At 31.1% G+C, this 20,360-nt stretch overlaps 1 protein-coding gene across 1 annotated transcript; it reads right to left on the bottom strand.

Moving 5' to 3' along the window:
* Positions 1 to 3,878: 3,878 nt before the first annotated feature.
* LOC146995448 (uncharacterized) lies at positions 3,879 to 12,136 on the bottom strand. The gene has a single exon (XM_085823883.1). The coding sequence runs from the start codon at positions 11,762 to 11,764 to the stop codon at positions 10,211 to 10,213; it is 1,554 nt and encodes a 517-aa protein (XP_085680009.1). The 5' UTR covers positions 11,765 to 12,136; the 3' UTR covers positions 3,879 to 10,210.
* Between the last annotated feature and the right edge of the window lie 8,224 nt (positions 12,137 to 20,360).

Genomic DNA, 20,360 nt, shown 5'->3' with positions numbered 1-20,360 from the left:
CGGAATAAGTTTTAATAGCATAGGGCATAAAATACTGCCGTAATATTTGGGAGATACGTTTGATGATTCTAAACTTCTTAATTGCACATTACAGTTATCTCCAAACTTCCTAAAAGACATATCATTAGAGTTTTTCAGTGGCTGCATAATTAGAATCTTGTTCGTATGTGCTGTAATCAATATTTCGGGGTTGGCAAATCTCTCCTTTAATAATTGCACAGCTTTATCATAGGCTTCTGCCAAAATAGGAAAACCCTCCACAGTGTTCAAAGCAGATCCCCCAGATGAGCCTTTAAATAATTAAATTTATCTATTTTGTTTAGCGACTCATTATTATGCACAGCTATTTCAAAACTGTTCCAAAAGGTAAGCCATTTTGAGCCGTCATCTCCATAGAATCGGGCAATATGGTATTTGGGGACTTTAATACGAAGGTTATCAGAATTCGAGATTTGTAAAGGTTGTCACGATTTTCTTTTTCGCATGAAATTTCCAAATCAATACTTTTTCTCTATATTCTTGTGTAGTTTCGAATTCGGTATCAAACTCCTCAAGCTTCAAAAGCGGTTCTAGTTGTTGATCAACTAAAGCTAGAGATTCAAATCAAACAGAAAGAATCTCAATTAACTCATCTATCTTTTCAGTATTTAAAACTGTGTTTACTAATTCAGCTTCTAAATCATTAACTGCCTTCGTAACCGCTGTTCTCAGCGATTTACGTTTCCTTTTTAATAACTCATATGATTGTGCTTCGGCCATATTTTAAAGATATATGGATAAATTTCTAATAATACGATCAATTCAAATATGAAAGATTCAGTAAATGTCTATATTTTAAAATATACACAACACAGTTCACTTTATCACTGTCAATTAATTCAAATACAAATTTTACAGATTAAGCTTCACTGTTTCACAATGATAAAATGATAAAATAAACAAAAGTTATTTCAAATTATTTCTATAAGCATTCATTCCAAGATTCATAAATCGAGCTCAAGTCCCGGCATTGGGATGCCATGTAGAAAACTTTCTATATTATAAATTCTAAATTTTCTAAGTTCTAAAATTCAAGGAAAAAGGTTTCACTTACCTTTGTTCCTTTCAAAGTGTTGCACGGATCTCAGCTCGCCGATTCCTATTTTTGATTTCTATATTCAATGAATGCTACATCTTAAGAAGGGAAAAAAAACTTTTAATTTCATAATAATTCAGCGTTAAGATATACAGAAAAACTAGAAATACAACCGAACGTCTATCATCTCATCTGTCTGCAAACCGTCTCTCTCTTCTACTTGCCCAAAGTTCATAGCAAAATTAAAGTCTTTACATTTTGTCGCGCGCCATATAGTGAATGTTTATTAATCTGCTTTATAGATTTTCCTTTATATCCCCTTCCAGGAAGAAATGCAGCAACGAAACGTGTTTTTTCTAATATCAATAAAATATGGACATTTGAAAAAAACGCAGCTGAACATTAAAACTTTAAAATCTGTATTAAGCCTAAAATATAATTTAACCAACTTATGAGAGAAATTCCATGACATTTTAATAAATGATCCAAATTTATTGCAAAATATTCACTCGGATAAAAATATAACCGTTAAAGAAAACCATAATTTTTAATTAAAAAAATATTAAATTAATCAAAAACATAATATTCAAATTATTGTTTTTTTACAAATATCTTTACCAATAGTTAATAATAAATATATTTTTGTATATTTATAGACAAGTATATGAATGTATATAATAAAATATATTTTTTGAATTATTGGTCTGCCTTTCATAAATAAATTTTAATTCTCATTTCATCAGGGCTGGATAAAAGGCGATTGGGCCCAATCGGGCCCCGCGTTACCATCAAAATGAACAAAAAAAAAAAAAAAAATTCGAAATTTAAAGCAGATTGCTTTTGACAATAATGGATAAATTATGAATTATTCAAATAATTAAAAATATATTTATTTTAAGTTCGCATTGCTGGATGAGATTTTATTAACGTTTATTATTATATAATATAGAAAACTGATATCCGTAAAAGTTCATGTCAAATGTATTGAATTTAATCGGGACAGTCCTATATTAGAGAGATTTTGCACTACGGACGTGACCTATTTTACGTACGTAAACTACTATGCAGGTATATGCACGTGCAACTAGTCGTACAACCGTACCTGCCAGTGGTGGATGTATAGCTAGTATCAAATGTCAATTGTTTCTTGCATTTGTAGTTCGCTATTCTTCTAATCGTTATAATTATTAGAGTCGTATTTTGTGATTACAATTACTAATTGTCGAATAAGGTAAGTACTAATTATATTACATAATCTTTATTAACAAACAATTATTTGTAAAATTAAAAACTGAAGTTTATTATGTGATTTAAAATGGATACCTAACCTATAACTTTATCATTAGATGTCGAATCCACTGAAACAAAAAAGAGAACACATGAAAAATCAAAAAATTATTTGGTAGCTATGTTAAAATGTATAGAGCTTCAAAAAAAGACTTTCTGCTAAGCAAACAATAGATAATGTTCAACTGAATGTGTTGAACCAAGAAAAAATTCGTTTGTATAAGATATTTGAAAGGGGCCTCGCAAAAAAAAATCCAATCGGCCCCGCACCTATTCGATCTGGGCCTGCATTTCATTCCATTTGTCCCGCTTCATCTCAATGAAAATGTGGTCACTTTATACTAAAACCAAAGATGGCAATATTAGAAAGCCGGGCATAACTTTAATTGCACGGTGGGTTTAAAGACATGATTCCAGCTGAAACGATAATTAAACCATTCAAATAGCGTTTCATTCCCAATAACTTGGATGATGATAATAACACTAGCTGTGATGAACAGAGTGATGAAATTTATAACGACTCGCTAATGACTGTAAAAGAATTACAGGATTTATTTGCAGATTCTGAATTGAATCAGAATTTGAAAGATTCAAATGAAATTCTTTGAAAATTTTGTACATATTTTAAAATTTTATCATGTGCTAAAATGGAAATAAACAAAAATTTGCTAAAGTGTAAGTGCAATTTTATCAAGTACATCAGCTACATATTAGCGGCGGCGGCGCCGTTCATGTGACAAATTTGTTTCTCCGAAAATTTTTCTCAAAAGTCGGGGGATCGACTTATATGCAGGTATATACGGTATGTCCTGGAACTTAATGAACTTAACCCAATAAACCACATTTGGTATGGCATGAAGCAGCAGTTCAGAGATCAAACACCATCATGTCAGAATATCTCGAATTCGCGTAATTGCTGCTAAGAGCTTTGGTACAACCTGTTTCCAGTCAGCTACCAAGAACTTGTGGCATCCATGCTAAGACGAGTTGCAGCTGTTTTGAAGGCCAAAATTCAGCAACTCGTTATTGAGTAGGTGGTCATAATGTTTTGGCTCTTCAGTATATATTCCTCTTCAGTGTATTTCTGCAAATTTCTCTGACGTTTCACCTATGCATTATACTTTTGATCTCTTCAAAAGAGCTCTTTCTAACTATAAACCCACCACAACAGATGGGAAAGTAGCAGTAAAGGAATGGAAATCAATACCCCTGGAAATGAAAAGCCCTTCTATTGTGGAAATCATGAAGCACACTTATAGTCCAGAAAAAAGGCCAAATCAAATGTTTAAATAGATTTCTTTACATTTTAAACACTAATTGGCCCCAAAATCATTTTTTAAATGTGTAAACGTCCTCTGTACGAGCAAGGAACAGTTGAAAAAATAGTCCACATAAGGACTTTTGTGGACACAGTGTATTTTGCAGGACAAGTAGAATGTATCTGAGGTGTGAAACAAAACATTGCATATATATATATATATATATATATAATGAACCTGATAGAAATAAACTGATGTAAAAGCACAAAACAAATACTGTATATTTTCATATTTTTATATTAAATACTAACTCACACTGAGAATAATGCAATGAACACTGGTTCACATTAATAGTGACATAGTAAGCAGTAACTCACATTAATAACAATACATTCAATTGTGATTTGCATTACCGAGTGATGTCATGAAGTCTGATTCACATTAACAATGGCAGGTGCTTAAATATTAACACAACCACCTTGGAGCAATTTGGCCGATCTTACAGATGAAAAAGTAAACATTATTTATTAGGTACAAGTTGGTGACTTGTTAGTTGCAGGTTAGAGACTTTTTCGTAACTTTTTTTTTAAAACATTCCGAAACTACCGATATTTATTGTAAGTTGGCTAACATTACCAACATACCAAAGAGCAAATATTTCACAAATTTTATTATTAAATAAGGATTGTGTGATGCAATAAAAATATAAAATACATTTTCTGCAAAATCCTCTAATTTAATAGCGCTGTTTTACTACTCATGCGCATAGTGATCTGTTTTTGCTTAAAAAAATCACAGACTTGGACCAACTCAGCACCGAACCCGGCTATCTACCAAATGCATGTAACCATTGTTCCTTTTAGCAATTTTGTTGGTAAATTCCACAAGAGACTTTAAAATTGAGTTAAAGGCCAAAAAAAAAGGACAATTTTTCTATAAAAAACATCGGACCTTAGAATACAACAAAAAGGATGCCCACCAAAATGGCGATCTTGCTTGACTGAATTACGAGAATGATTGCCTGAAGAATATTTATGCCCATGATTGCCAAGGTTAGGCACATCCTGAAAGTCTTGCAACTTTTATTAAGGTGGCTGCAATAACATGCAAGTACCTATTAACAAAGTAATTAAAAAGTACAACATATTAATAATGATATACAGTCAAAAGTCGTTAATCCGGACTCGTCGGGACTTCGGCGATTCCGGATTATAGATCATCAGTTTAAATCTCGTACGATGGCATGCAGAAATTCTAAAATTAAAAATTTGAAACCGTAATTTATGAAATAAAGAACAATTATGATCTAAAAGGTTTCAAAATTTACAAAAAAAAAAAAAAAGCTTAATATTTATTTATTTACTTTATTAAACATTTCTTTCAATGTAAGTTGCATATACGCAGTCGTAAGGGTCTTACGCGCACGCGTAAACGCCTATGCGCATGTGTCAACGCGGCACATGCGCAGAAAGTTTTTAGCTTTGAGTTCTGGATTATGGGTGTCCGAATTTTAGCTTTGAGTTCTGGATTATGGGTGTCCGAAATGTTAACGACTTTTAAAACTAGTTAATTTTGGATGTCACAAATGATTAGGAAGAAATATTTTAACCACTAGGTTAATATTTTCAGTCTTAAACTCAATACAGTACAAAGTCTTTAATCTGGACTTGTCGGGACTTCGGCGATTCCGGATTATAGATCATCAATTTAAATCTGGTAAGATGGCATGCATAAATTATAAAATTAAAAATATGAGACCGTAATTTATGAAATAAAGAGCAATTATGATCTAAAGGGTATCAAAATTAACAAACAACAAAAAAAGGTTTAATATTTATTTGTTTACTTTATTAAACATTTCTTTCAATGTAAATTGTTTAAGTTGCTTTGTTTTATGTGCTATTACTTCCTCTTTAATTCTATAAACAGACAAAATTTCTAGTTCAGTTACAAAGTTCCGCTGTTCAAGTCCTGTAATTGCTGTGCCGAGAATACCACTAACTTGTCAATCGAAATTTTTTCATTTTCACTAACCTCTCTGTCACTTTCTTCATGCCTTTATCCATTTTTTGCAGCAATTCCACTTTTTGTTTGCTGGACATTAAAACATGCTTTCGCTTTGTAGATCCTTTGGCAGCTCCAGAATTGGAAACTCTTTTTGACATAATCGAAAGTTCAAGCTTACTTTTTATAAAACTGCTCTAACAGTCTGCAAAAAATAATAAGCCGGATCCAATTAGAAGATTAAGGAACAACGCAATCTGCAACATTAACTGAAATAGATAATTAGATAATTTTAGCCTAGCTTATACCGTTCGTTATACATTAAACGCGCAGGCATAAACGTATTATGCGCATGCGTAAACGCTACGCATGCGCAGAAAGTTTGTAGCTTTGAGGTCCGGATTAAAGACTTTGTACTGTACTATATTTGTTCAAATATGGACACGGTTTACAATTAGCCTTTCCTTCATTCAATAAATATCTTTCTTTGAATCAGAAAACTGCACACAGTTTAAAAATATCTATTGTTCGGAATTAGTCTGGTTCTTTGGACTACACATTTGTATCAGTGATATTGGACAAAAAGGGAAAAAAACTGTTTCTTCACTAAAATTATAGCATAAATTTCTTAAACTACGCTTTCCTACTAGTATTCAAATGGGTTATTCACATTTTTATTTGAACTGTGTTCAGATTTTATGAACAAAATGCAAAAAAAATATTAAATACACTTATGTAACTGTGAATGTTAATCATTATCAAAACATCTGAAGGATCTTATGCGATATCACTGTGATACATAACTAACACTGTAGTTTTAGAGATATTTTACAGCTGCAAATCTTATTCTCCAAAAGAAAACGTATTTCATAAAGCTCTGAAAATCAAAATTCGAAAAAATGCTAAAATATTCAAAACATAGATAAATTAAGTGCTTACAAAAATAAGTAACAACAATTAATAAATAAAAACAAAAACACAAATAAATAAAGCTATAAAGAAAACTAACATACTTAAAATTAAATATAAAAACCAAAACTTCATACAGAAACATCAACAAGTGAAAAACTACAGTTTGACCAAAACAATTAACAAAAGTATACAAAATTGATGGCAGAGAGGGGTACTAAAAAATGCTAATTTTTGATTAAAAGAAATATCAGTATATTACAGATACATATGCAGTCGTCAAATTATTTTGCATAAAAATCGCAGTCCTATATGCAAATACCTCAATTTCAAAACTGTGGAAATTTTAGCGTAAGCAATTGAATTCAGCAGTTGCTGAACTGCCACCAGTAAGAGTTTGTAAAAAATTAATTGGCTAATCTTTGGAATATGGTAACAGGTAGTTTGGTGACATTTTGGTAAAGCGATAAAGGTTACTAGCTAGGACTTTAGCAGTGTACATGGATAAAGTCAAGAGTGTGCACAATGCTATTTTTGTGCAATTCTGGGATTTTTTTTTAAGTGAAAATAGGTCGACGTGTACATGGATGATACCGTGTATGTGCAATTCTTCAAAACGCAGCAAGCAGTGGGCTATTTTGCACTTTCTCCCAATTTCGCACCTAATCTTCGTCATGATTAAGCACTTTTGTTCCATAAAAGTTCTAGCATAAGCGCAATTCGGCTAGCAGATTGTTGGAAAAAAATGTTGAGTAGTTAAAAAAAAAAAAGCCTTTACTTTGTGTAAACAAAATGGCGTCCAAAACAAAACTAGCAGGGTTGGTTGCCAAAAAATCGCCAAGTTACCATAATCCCAAGATTAACCAATTAATTTTCTGGCATGTTATTTTTTTTACATTTTTAAAATAAGTACTGTAATTAATTACTACATTATTAAATAATATAATAAATACAAAAACATACTAAATTCCTTCTATATGTACATATTAAAAAAATTATGTCATGTAAATATTGAATGAATTCTTGTTTAACATAGTCAGTTTTTTTTTATATGCATGCTTATAACATTTGGAAACAAATCGCATTTTCTTAGGTCCAAATTGCATCAATCCATTTTTTCTCACAAAGGCCATTACAGAAAACAAATACCAGTTTCTCACTATAATCGTGTAAGTTCACAGCATGACCAGTTTTGCAGACAAAAATCTCACACATTACAGGATTAAAAGCAATTGCATAAATTATCTACTTGGATATCTTCTTCCTTTTAAAATTCATTACTAACTTTTAATTTCATTAACAATGTGATTAATTCTTAAAATAGATGATTTATTGTCATTAGATGGCAGAATAAAATAAGTTGAAAGCTATAAATTTTCCGAATAGCTCCTTGTTAAAGTGACGACTGCACAAGCTTTTGGCGACATTTGAAATCTGCTTGTTTCAGATTGCACAAATTTAATGCAGAAATACCATTTTCCAATATACATAAATCTAACTGAGACTGTCGCAGAATTTCTTTAAAATGCTAAAATGTAATAATAACCTCAGTTTCTCGATTTCTACATCTGCTTGTTTCAATGCAATAAAAACAGCATTAAAAATCACTGTTAATCAGCATCTAATTAATTACTCTATAGCAAATGTATAATTTTTTGTTAGTTATAACATCCAAACAATTCTTCTATAACTTAAATGCATCGTTTTTTACTTAGTACAATGATTTTAAAGTGCTTGTAAAAATTATCAACTATAATTATAAATTACTATAATTTATGATTATCAATTATAATTACAAATTATAATTACAATTATTTATTATAAATTAAATTAACTAGACATGAAAGAAATGAAAAAAGGTATAAAATATTAAAACATATGACCAATGCTCAGTTATTCTATACCAAAATATTTAAAATCCATAATGTTTTGTTAATTACAATAATGATTTCTAAATGTTTATAAAAATTATCAATTATAAATCATATGAATTATACACATTATAAATTACATTAATTATAGATGATTAAATAGGAAAAGAGCTGTAAATTATTAAGAACTACGTATACTGCTCAGTAACTTAATGTAGTGATAATTTACAGACCTCACTGAATTTTAACAATAGCACTTCTATGAAATGGTTACGTATCAGGATCCCGTGAAGTATTTTTATTATTACTCATGATATGACGACTTATACAACCTCACATGGATGATAAATGCTCTGGCAATATAGCACAATATGACAGATGAAAACGTGTAATGCCGAGATGTTTTTAGAGTTAATCAAGCACATTATTTATTTTGTGTCCTTTAAAGGTCCTCCAATTAAATTTTATCCACTTTGCAATTAACAAAAACTATTTTTTTAATCAAAATGTTTTTATATTTAATTAACAGCATTATTTTTTGGTACAGTGTGCTTTCAAGGATTATATTTATTTTTAATCAATTTATTCCTTTGTATAAAAATAACGGAAGTAAACAAAATCTCATTCGTGATCATAAAGCCAGAGAGGCTTGTTTCTCTGACTGTCAGAATAGGTTTATAAAGAATGGGGTCAAAAGCTAATGGAATCTTTGTTAGAAAGTAGAAAACATGTCATTCAAAATCTTCACAGCTATTTCTGCATTAATGGATGGGAAGGGGAGGAAATTACTGTGAAACTGGAAAAGTATTTTGGGCCATTAGGTATTTCAAGGATACAGGTTAGCAAAGGCTTTGTATTTCAAAGAATTAAACAGGATAAAAATAATATTAATAATTGATGTTAACAGTAAGAAATTAATCAACAGTTAATGTAATTAAATATTGTATGGATAAACTTAGTAATGTACCATTTATGAGGGTAAAACAAAATTTCATGTAAATGCTAACAGATTAAATTTTAGTTGAACTTTTATAAAAAGATCTACACATATCTTCAGCAGATTAATATGAAATCAAATGAAGAGTACAATCTACCACTTTTAATTACTTACTTTTTAAATGGTAACAAAAAAATTTGTTGCTTTAATCACTTTTCTTCCTGTAATCTTAATTGTACGTTTGAATATGAAAGCTAATACATTTTTTAAATTTTATGAAGCTATAATGATTCAATTATTATGAAAGTAATGAAATTTGGAGAACTATACTCCAAATGCTTTTATTTTATCTTGCAGAAGCACAGTAAAGATCTGTTAATAAAAGTGAGGACTATTTTTTAGCGGAGCTGCATGGCATTTGTAGCATATACTGCTAAATGACTTGTAAAATTGGAAGAAATTTACATTTAATGGAATTAAAAATTTAATAGGTTATTTAATTAATTAATGGCATTGTTTCCATTTATATATTTTTTATTATTTGTACTTATTTTCATATTTAGAGAGTGTTATAGTAGCATTATCTAAAAAATTACTAACTAAAAGCAGTAACTCATGTATACATTACCAAATAAAATTTAATAAGACAAATAATGTCAGAATCAAATCACTAGGGGTTAAGGGAATTGAAGTTATAAAATTTCAGTTAATTCAATAAATTTCACTTATTGCTGAAAAACATTTATCTTTGTAATTTTCCCAACTGAAAGTAAAAATTAAAAACTGACATATTCATAATCTACTGGGAGGCTGGAAAATGCGGAAAAAAAAAAAAAAAAAACTGACCAGGAGAATTGGCAACTATAAATTATGTAATTACACAAAGAAAATCTAAATCACCCGGAGCATATATTTGCCTCAAAGGCACATCTCTATATGCACTAGAACTATGGAATCTCGCACCTGAATGAACATTTTCTTCTTCATGCTTCCACTCACCATACTCACTGGCACAATCGTCTAAAACTTCGAAAGATTTCCGTTGCAGATCAATTTCTCTTCTTAACATTTCAGATCTACATAAAATATGTTTTTCAAGTTCATTTTTGAACCTGATCATAACATCTCTTGAGTATATACATTCTTGAACAAAGAATTTCAACAAATCTCTTTTATCACTGTAGATCAAATCTTCACAAATGCATTTTCCTTTATAACTGAAGATAAAGTTCTCTTTCTCTTTAATAGTGGCATCCTTTAAAATCAATTTTATATTGTCTCTGTCACCTAAATTAAGCAAGCATGACAATATGTTCTCACACTCCCCTTGGTCATTTATTTCCATATTTATGACATATTCTTTATAAACATCTGGACTTTGCTTCCAGAACTCCCCCAAGCACTTTTGGTAGTTACAGTCCAAGTACCCATGCTCTGTCAGATCAATAATAATTTGCAATAATTTATTATAATCTGTCAAAGAAAGATTACCCCACAGAAAATCCAGTTCTTCTAGAAAATGTTGCCACGGTAAATCCAATAAACACCTTGCTATTCCATACGATGAACTTGCATACACTTTTATTCGCTGTTCATCACTCATTTCTGAAAGCAGAAAGTATACAACTTCACTCTTATACCGGTGAGAAAGACTGGTCCACTTGGTCCAATCTAAAAGACGACGCCTGAATGCTATGCATTGCACACAGTACATCAAAGACATACTTTTTTCTTGAGACGTTAGTTTAAGTAAAAAATATTCAGTTACTACTTTATCACCCTCTAAAGCAGCATTTTCAAATATACGCTGATAAATGTTACGACACACACAAGAAACAAACATCTCCTTAGTAAGCCAATTTTCCTCCCCATGCATAGCATATGTCCAATATACTACTAATTTATGTTGCTTAACATTTTCAGGCCCTCTTTTACTATAAAAGCATTTTCTGCGACTTTTATGCATTTGGTGCCATAATGTTAAAATATCATTCTCTAAGCAATAAATACAGGCTAGCTTATAGCGTGTTGTATTATATAAACCACCATCTCTTACTAGCGTTTCTGCTGTTTTCTTTTGGTCTAATCTTCCTTTTGATGTCAAACAAATCTTATATACGCTTTTCCTTAACCTATGAGACAAAATTTTCGCATGATTTTCTTTCCATATCAACACTTCCCAGAAAACTGATTTTAAAATCTTCAATACTTTCTTTTCCAATGATTCAGGTAGTAAGAATTTACGTATCTTTCTTACCGCTTCATCTTCCAGCACTTGAAACTCTTTTTGTCGTTCGCTATCATCTGAGGATTGAAAATGGAATTTTGCAGCTAAGGCTTTAAAATCGTTCTTATTCCATAACATAATAGCTGAACTGAGCACAGATAAATCTTCCAGCAGTGGCACCACAGTAGACTTCATTGCTTATCTCCAAAGCATCGCCATCAGCTCTCTTCCTACGAAAAGTAAGCCATCGTACATCGCTGGTGGTTCTTGAAGAACCTATCGCCAGGAGTTTAGACCTTAGTTGGCGTTGCTGCTCTGAAGCCTTAGACTGGAAATAGAAGAATATGCGCTTCTGCGCAACTTAGATTAGCATCTAAGTTAAAGAAACATGAAAATGTTATTTTTTATATGGAAAATGCAAAATAAAGTTGAAACATAATAAACATGGATGAAATAGATTATATATCAAGAAGTTGTAATGCGCTAACACTAGAATAATAAAATGCGTTGAGAAAAAATAAGTCAGACAAAACAGACAGACAGACAAAGTAGACAGATGTCTTGTTTTGCACCCGCTAAGTCTTTCTGCACCGATGGGCGAAAAATCAAGCATAGGTGCGAAGGAAAGGTATATAGAAAGGGGGCAATTTCGTATCTGAGGAGAGTAAAAAGGGAACTTCGTACATCTTGCACGAGTTCAAAAGGTCAGGAAGAAAATATGGGACAAAATAAAATTTAAAATAAATGGCCCAAAAATAATAGAGAGGGAAAAAAAAAAAAAAAAAAAAAAAAAAAAAAAAAAAAAAAAAAGGGCCTATAGAAAGAAAAGGAAAAGAAGTAGAAAATATCCTAAAATACGATTGTGTCCATGAGTGTAGTTAAAAGGAGGAAAATTTGTCTTCATTTACAATAACTAGTGTCTCACAAGTGTGTGTGGTGAGTGTGTTTGGTAATGATGAATAGATGTGTTACTGGGGGAGGAAAAAATATTGACGGTGTTAAATTGCTTCGTATCAAGGTATTTAGCATGAAATACAAAGTAATATGTATGCTGAGTATGTGCAAAGTAATATGTATTGCATCCTGAGATATCAACAAAAGTCATCATACAAAGTATATATTAATTTAACTAAAGTAAATTGTGCTATTTTCGTTCCCAACATTTTCATACATTTTTGCAAAAAACAGCAGCAGACAAACAAGATAGAACCATATACAATACAAGACCACAACCGTACACACACACACACACACACACACACACAAAAAAAAAAAAAGAAAAAGAAAAAGAAAGAAAGAAAGAAAGAAGAAAAAAAAGATATATATAAATATATGTGTGTATGTAAATTACTGAGTATATGTATTAAAAACACAAATTAAACATAGTATTTATTAATTTATATATCATAATTTATTACAAGATTTATTATTTTGCTATCATAATTTATTACTACTTAATTAATAAATTACACAATTAATTACTTAATTAATTACACAATGAGGGACACTGTTGTTTATATAAGCTCATAGTTCTAAGAATTTATTTAAGGTAGTGACGAATAATCCATCCGTTACATATGGACATTTAACAGATAGCAAGGAACAGTATGAGAAAAAATCGGTGAGGTATAATATTATTTAAAGGCAAAAAATATTTAAGCGATCTAAAAAAAAAAAAAAAAAAAAAAAAAGAATCCAGAGGATCCGAGAGGAAATAGCGCGATGCCGTGAGTCCCCTATTTTCCCTCTCACGAGATTCCTCAAAGCAAGATAAGGGGGCTTTGTAAGTGACGACAGACATGAACTGATAACGTTGGCGTCTGTTCGGAATTGTTTAACAAAGGAAGCCACAGGCAATAAGCAATTTCAAGTATTTTTTAATGCTAAAAACTGATTAAAAGTTAAAATTTATTGATTTAAAGGCACATATTTATAGAAATTTGATTGAGTTTAGATGAAAGAAGGGTACTTATCTTAAAATTCCAGCCTTTCGTTGTACTTCCTCACATTGTCCGCTGTTTCATTCTCATCAACATCGCAACTGAAAAACTTTTGAAAACGTGTAGGTATTGTAGAAAAATCAGTATTTCAATGTAATTTAATTGATATTCCCCAAGGGGAAAGGAATTTTTTTTCACTTTTTTACGGAGCGCTGCGAACGTCCAGCCGCTTGCCTCGGTGATCGCAGCGCCCTCGCACACAGAATTCATTAGAAGGTAAACAAAACAGTTCTCTCTCTTTCTTTTTTTGCATCTGCGACGTCTTTTGGCGTAAAGAAGAAACATCTCCTAAATGCAAGCGTATCAAGACAGAAAACCGAAAATGCTCATCTTCACTGTCATTGGTTGTATATCACGTGATACTCCCGAAACGTTTTGTTAAAGGTTTTAGCGCTATTTCTGGTTCTCCGCCAACTTTTAGCACAGCATCTAGAATCTCAGTTTCGCATAAACAACATTCAGGAAACTACAACTGAAAACTTAGTTCAGAACTTCAACACCAATTACAGTACACACCCACGCGAGGATAACATAATTCCAGGCATGCTACATCCAAATCGTATGTCGTTGGCTATCCGCTGAAAACTGTTTTCCTGTTACTTTTCAAGCAAATGGAAGACGGCTTCTTGCAAGCAACTACACTCCCATTATTCACAACGACATTGTGAAGAATTGCACAAGATATTGCAGGGTTATTACTGCAATTAATTACATTAAAAGGCAAGATCCTAAACAGTTGTCTCTTTTTAATACGACGTAATGAGATAAGTTCTATGTATGAGACATTATTACCAAAGTCAGTTGGCTTTCACAAAGAAAAATACTGAATCATGTTTTCGATTTGAGAAATACAGTTTACATATTTTCGGAAGAAAAGAGACATACATCAGCAAGTTCATTCATTAATAATGATTAGTTAGGAAAACTTAGTTTCATAGCAGACATTTTCTAAAACTAAACATTTTAATACTGAGCACCAATATTGAAGCTTTTAAAACTAAGCCTAATATTTTGGCAAGAAGAATTGAACAAAAACAACAGAAACATGTTTTCAGAATTTACTACAGAAAATAATACAGATTTCTTGTTTAAAACAACGTATAATAAAATTAACAGAAAATTTTTGAAAATTTTCCAAATAAGGAATTAGATTGGATCCGTGACCCATTTTTCCTTTGGTATTTTCAATTCCAATGTATCTCTAAATGAAAAAGAACAATTAATTGATATTTTAAGTGACGGAATACTGTGTATAAGTTAAGTCTCTAACTTGCCAAAAATTTTAGTTACCTATTGGAAAAGAATATGCAAATTTAAAAGGAATGAAACTAAATTATTAAGTTTCTCTCGTAAAATTGTATAATAAACCTTTAGCTTATATTTAAAACTTCCAAAAGGCTTATGTTACATTTTTCCATCATATAAGCATTGAAAGCGGATTTCTCACTGAAATAGAAATAATTTTGCTATTGAATTAACATAGAGAACTTTTTTATTGAAATATTTTTTCTCTGTGCCATTTAACTGCATCTACTACAAACTAAAGATTAAAGAATTGTTTTCAAAACATTTTGAATTTGTTGTCATATTGATCTACGAAGCACTAGATTAGTGAGTTTTTATTACATTATTGACAAATATAGTTTAAACAAACAAAAAATTTTCATTGGAGATACATATTTGTCATATATAAATGTGTTTTCAAAGCGAAAATAAATAATAAGTGATAAAAAAAGAGAACACGGCTAGAACATTCATATCTCTAATTACTCTAACAAAGTAATTTGCTTTGATTTAATCTTTATAATGTAATATATTTTACAATGATAAGGAAAAATCCAATGTGAAAGGTTATGTGAAGATTACAATAGTATCTACAGTATTCAGCATTTCGTATAATCCTATAACCAGATAATAATATTAAAATAAATTTTATCTGAATGAAGTTTTCTTATTACAGAAACATTCAAATTATGCAAGTACATAAACGAATGCACTTTGAAACTATATCCTTTAATACTGTTTACAAACGCAAGCCAAAGTTCTGTTTACGTTACTTCTCGCCCTTCAGCGCATGCTCAAGAATTACCATCCAGGCGAAACTAGTCGATTTTTCCCTGACGTCAAAAATTCGAAAAGTGGGGTAGGGTTTGGAAATACGCACCCTGTACAACTGTTGGTTGTCGAAAGATTTCTTCGGATACGAAATGAGTATACTTCTTTCTTCGATGTGGTCGTTGACTCGTTTAAGTAAAATGGCTCCTATAATTTTGCTCAGGCATGACAACAAGCTGATGGGTCTGTAAGGTTCTGGTGCTGCAGCAGTTCTGCCAAGTTTCAGGATGGGAGTGTAGTTGCTTGCAAGAAGCCGTCTTCCATTTGCTTGAGAAGTAACAGGAAAACAGTTTTCAGCGGAAATTTCTTAATCATGAGGTTGGAGATTCTATAAATGGCTCTTTTTCTTTAACTTTTGGATGTAGCCAACGACATACGATTGTAAATGATGTGTAATATTATATGGGGAGCAATTTTTATTATTAACCCTCTTAGTCTTTTATAATTACCTGTTAATGCTACAGCATAATCAGCACAAACTGCGATAAGTGTGTCTAGGCAAGATTATTCGTTTCAAAATATCTGTTAATAATTTCAAACATTTTTTATCCAGTTGCTTTTCCTTCCCAAATATTATAACATAAAAAATATTCTACTGCATTGTATTCAAAAACGTATCTCAGATAAACGATGAATTGAGACATTTTAGTAATGTCGGTAGTTTCATCAAGTTGTATAGTAAAGACAGGATTTTGTATTCTATAGTGTTGGATATGATAGAAATTTGGTGAGAAACGGTATCTTTTGATAATGCTATTGTTTTTAAAACATTACTATATTTTCCTGCGTGTATAAATGATGTCATTTTAATTCCTGAAGGAAGAAGGAATGATTCTCCAATTGTTTTAGGTTTTAAATTTTTTGCTAAATATGAAACTTTTAAGGATGCCTGTAAAGCCTTCTCAGGAACTGTTGTATATTTTTTCAAAAATACATTTTAATTTTACATGCTCTCAGCTCATTCCTTACAAAACATTCTTCAGGTTTATTTACTAAATCTTTATGTTTAGTTTCTGAGCTACTTTTCTGTTTCGCCGGTGCAAATCTCACCAAGCAAGATTTGTTGGCTACAATATACATATGAAAATTGTTAACAAACGTTAGTTCTAAGAATTTTTATTTTGATGGCATAAACATTTTAATATGGTTTAAAATTTTTTAAAAAGCCAATAAATTTGTAAAAAGACATTGAGAATTTACTATGCTTTCATGATTCAACATCCTGATTCGCCGGTTCGTATCACGTGACCTCATCTCACGTAAACTACACTACAAAAATCTAATTCTCTCAACAATTATATATGTTACGGTGAAACACCGAAATCTGGAGAATGTCGACTTTCACCGGTGAATGTCAACATTCACATAGTCGCTTGGTGTATGTCCGAAATATTTTCCAAATACTCTTATTTCTGACTTACACCGGTGAATGTCGACATTCCCCATGTACTAATGATGAATGTTGAACATATAAGAATATTATATTTCCTTCTCCGTAATTTATTCGCGAAAAAACTCACTTGAGACTCAGAATAAGAATATAAGAACTTAAAACACACAGTACATTCAAAATGAGAAAGGAAAATAATAGAAGTTATAAACTTACCAAATTATGTGATTCAAATCTTATTTATTGCAACAACTTAAACTATTATGACACTTTGAATTGCACAAGAGGCCCTTGCTTTTACAACTGCATTTATTTGTGGAACACTTCCTTTTGGAATGGCAGCGTGTACATATACTCCTCCTCTCTTTTCGACCTACACCAGAGCATGGGCCCTAGTCTGGACACCGTCGAGATGGAAGAACGGGTCGTTTTCTGCGATCTACTCGACAGAGAGCGAGTCTGGTGTCATCGTCTCGATCATTACAGAGATCGACGCGTCGGAAATTTTTCCGTCAGCTGAATAGCTGCCGTTTAAGTTTCTGACTGTCGTTTTAGAGCTAAAGCGAGGACGGCGGATAGTTTCTGGAAGTGTATTTAATGGATATTTTAATTTCTTAAAATTTGTGAAAAACTCGAATATTTCGCTATAGAAATAACGCATTTGATGCTAACGATTCTAGATCATTTATGTATTCTACGGTAGCAATTCCTTAATTAAATTTTAGTGAAAATAATATATTTGGTGTTTTCCTATTTCACATATAAAGAAGAAGTGCATACTTTTAATTTAAAATTTAATTTTTCAACTAATGTATATATCAATGTACTTAATTTCATGTTTGGATGAGTAATTTATAAATTTTGCAATTTTATGTTTTAAATTATAATGTATTTTCCTCTACTTTTATTTTAATTTGTAGTGTATAAAAATTTAATACATTAACACGTGCATGAAAGAATATGCAGTATATAATTCAAATTATTCACATCCTAAATTCAATATTTACATTAAATTGCTTTGACTTAAAAAAATATTTAAGTAGTTTTAACTGTACTGATATGAATGTCGGTTTCCAAAATCTCCTGTATAAAACAAGTTAAATTCCTGTATAATTTTCGGTTAAATTCTTGTAAATATTATAATGCAAGATTTATAATTAGTTATCAGATTTTTTAATGTGGTCTGCTTTTAGATATTACATCAGTTTTGTATTTTTATTCAGATCTTAAAGTGCTGGTTTTATGTAATTACGGCAAAGCCTCGAGGGCTATCTGCCTAAAGTGAGGGTTGCCTTCGTGGAGGACTTTCTAAAGGAAACTAGCTCGTATACACGTAACAGATGGGGAAACCACGAAAACGCCCATGCAGCCAGCCCGTTCACGGGATTCCAACCTTGCACCGAACTTCCAATGTTCAGGGATTTTACCGCTCGGCCGCTTGTAGGATCGATTTAAAAAGGGTATAAATAAGAATATGTACTGCGATTTCTTTCACTGCATCTGATAATATATTTATCATGCAGTTATATATATATATTTAAAACAGATTTTGCGTGCCTTAACCTCCTATGCTTCTGGAAGTTACCAATGATATGTTGGTAATGAGGCCCATGCAGATAGTCCGTTCTGGATTCGAACCTCGGACCGTACTACCAGTGTTTAGAGATTTTACTGCTTGGCCACTAGTGAGATCGATATAAAAAGGACATAAATAGGAATGTGTTCCGCAATTTCCTTACACTGCATATGATAATATATTTATAATACATTTAGTTACTTAGTTATTTAAAACATGTTTTGTATGTCTTAAATTTTTATGCTTTTGGAATTTACGAGAAATATGTTTGTAATGAAGCCCATGCAGCAAGTCCGATCGCGGGATTCGAACTTCGGTCCGAACTATCGGTGTTCAGAGATTTTACCGCTCGGCCGCTAGTGGGATCAATTTACAAAGGGTATAAATAGAAACATGTACTGCAATTTCTTTCACTGCATATGCTGATATGTTTATAATACAATTATACATATGTATATAGTTATTTATTTAAAAAAGGTTTTGTACGCCTTAAATTTTTATGCTTTTGGAAGTTACCAGAAATATGTTGGTAATGAGAAATATATTAGTAATGACAGATATATTGGTATATTGATTATTAGAGATATGTTGGTAATGCAGCCAACCCGTTCGCGATATTCGGACCTCGGACTGAACTACCAGTGTTCAGCGATTTTACCTCACGGTCGCTGGTGAGATCTATTTAAAAAGGTTATAAATAGGAATATGTACTACAATTTCCTTTCACTGCATATGTTGATATATTTATAATATATTATACAAATTCTGAAACAATATTATTAAACAATTATATATTTATAATTGTTTGCCTTAAATTGTTTTGCATCTGGAAGTTACCAGAGATATATTGTTAATAACAGATATATTGGGCTGAGAAATAAATGTCAAGTTGGTGCATTTGAGAAGATACATATGCTATTTGTTCTGGTATTTTCACCAAATAGATAAATTTACATAGTTTTCAACAAAACAAAATCAAATTACGATTCAATCGAAAATTTGGATTTTCTGGTGTCATCAGCGCTGTAGGATGGTACCCACGTATCTATAATTGCACCTACTGACACGGAAGAATGCCAGAGTTCATTTATATAAACAGAAAAATCTTTCCATTATCAATATGCAGCTGTTATGCAATTTTCCCTTCCATTTTATATAATATATATATATATGTTTATGTGTGTGCATTTATATGCAAGATGATATGTTTTGTGGTTTAACTTATAGTTATTTAATTCTTTTTATTTTCCTTCCCATTACTTTTGTTAAAAATTTCTTATATTTTTACTTACTAGTAAATCGTCTTTTAATGCATCAATCCAAAGTTTTCTGCTTATTGGTATTTTCGATACATGGTATATTTGTAGCTACGTGATAAGTATAATTCCTGAATAAATAAAATTATTGATACAATCATGGGCTGCTAAAAATTTTAAAAAAATTTGATTCAAATTCAGTAGAAATATTAAACACGTGTACACGATGCTATATTTTAATGATTTGATTTAGGACACTGTTACATAACTTTTAAGACAAAAATATTTTAACCATAAAACTGTTAACAAATAGTTTACAAACATGTAACCTTTTAGAAAATTTCCATTTTGCAAAAGATCATACGTAAAATTATGCTTACTCTCTTCACATATCTGCAGTTTTGTGTAAAATATCCATTGACTCTTCCCATTTCTTTTTTCTGTGCTCTTTACT

The sequence above is a fragment of the Stegodyphus dumicola genome, chromosome 9, assembly GCF_044657685.1.
Source record: "Stegodyphus dumicola isolate Sdum_Otavi_A_Nest chromosome 9, ASM4465768v1".
Classification (NCBI taxonomy): Eukaryota; Metazoa; Arthropoda; class Arachnida; order Araneae; family Eresidae; genus Stegodyphus; species Stegodyphus dumicola.
The sequence above is the reverse complement of the archived record's forward strand: the minus strand, read 5'-3'. Positions and strand labels throughout refer to the sequence as shown.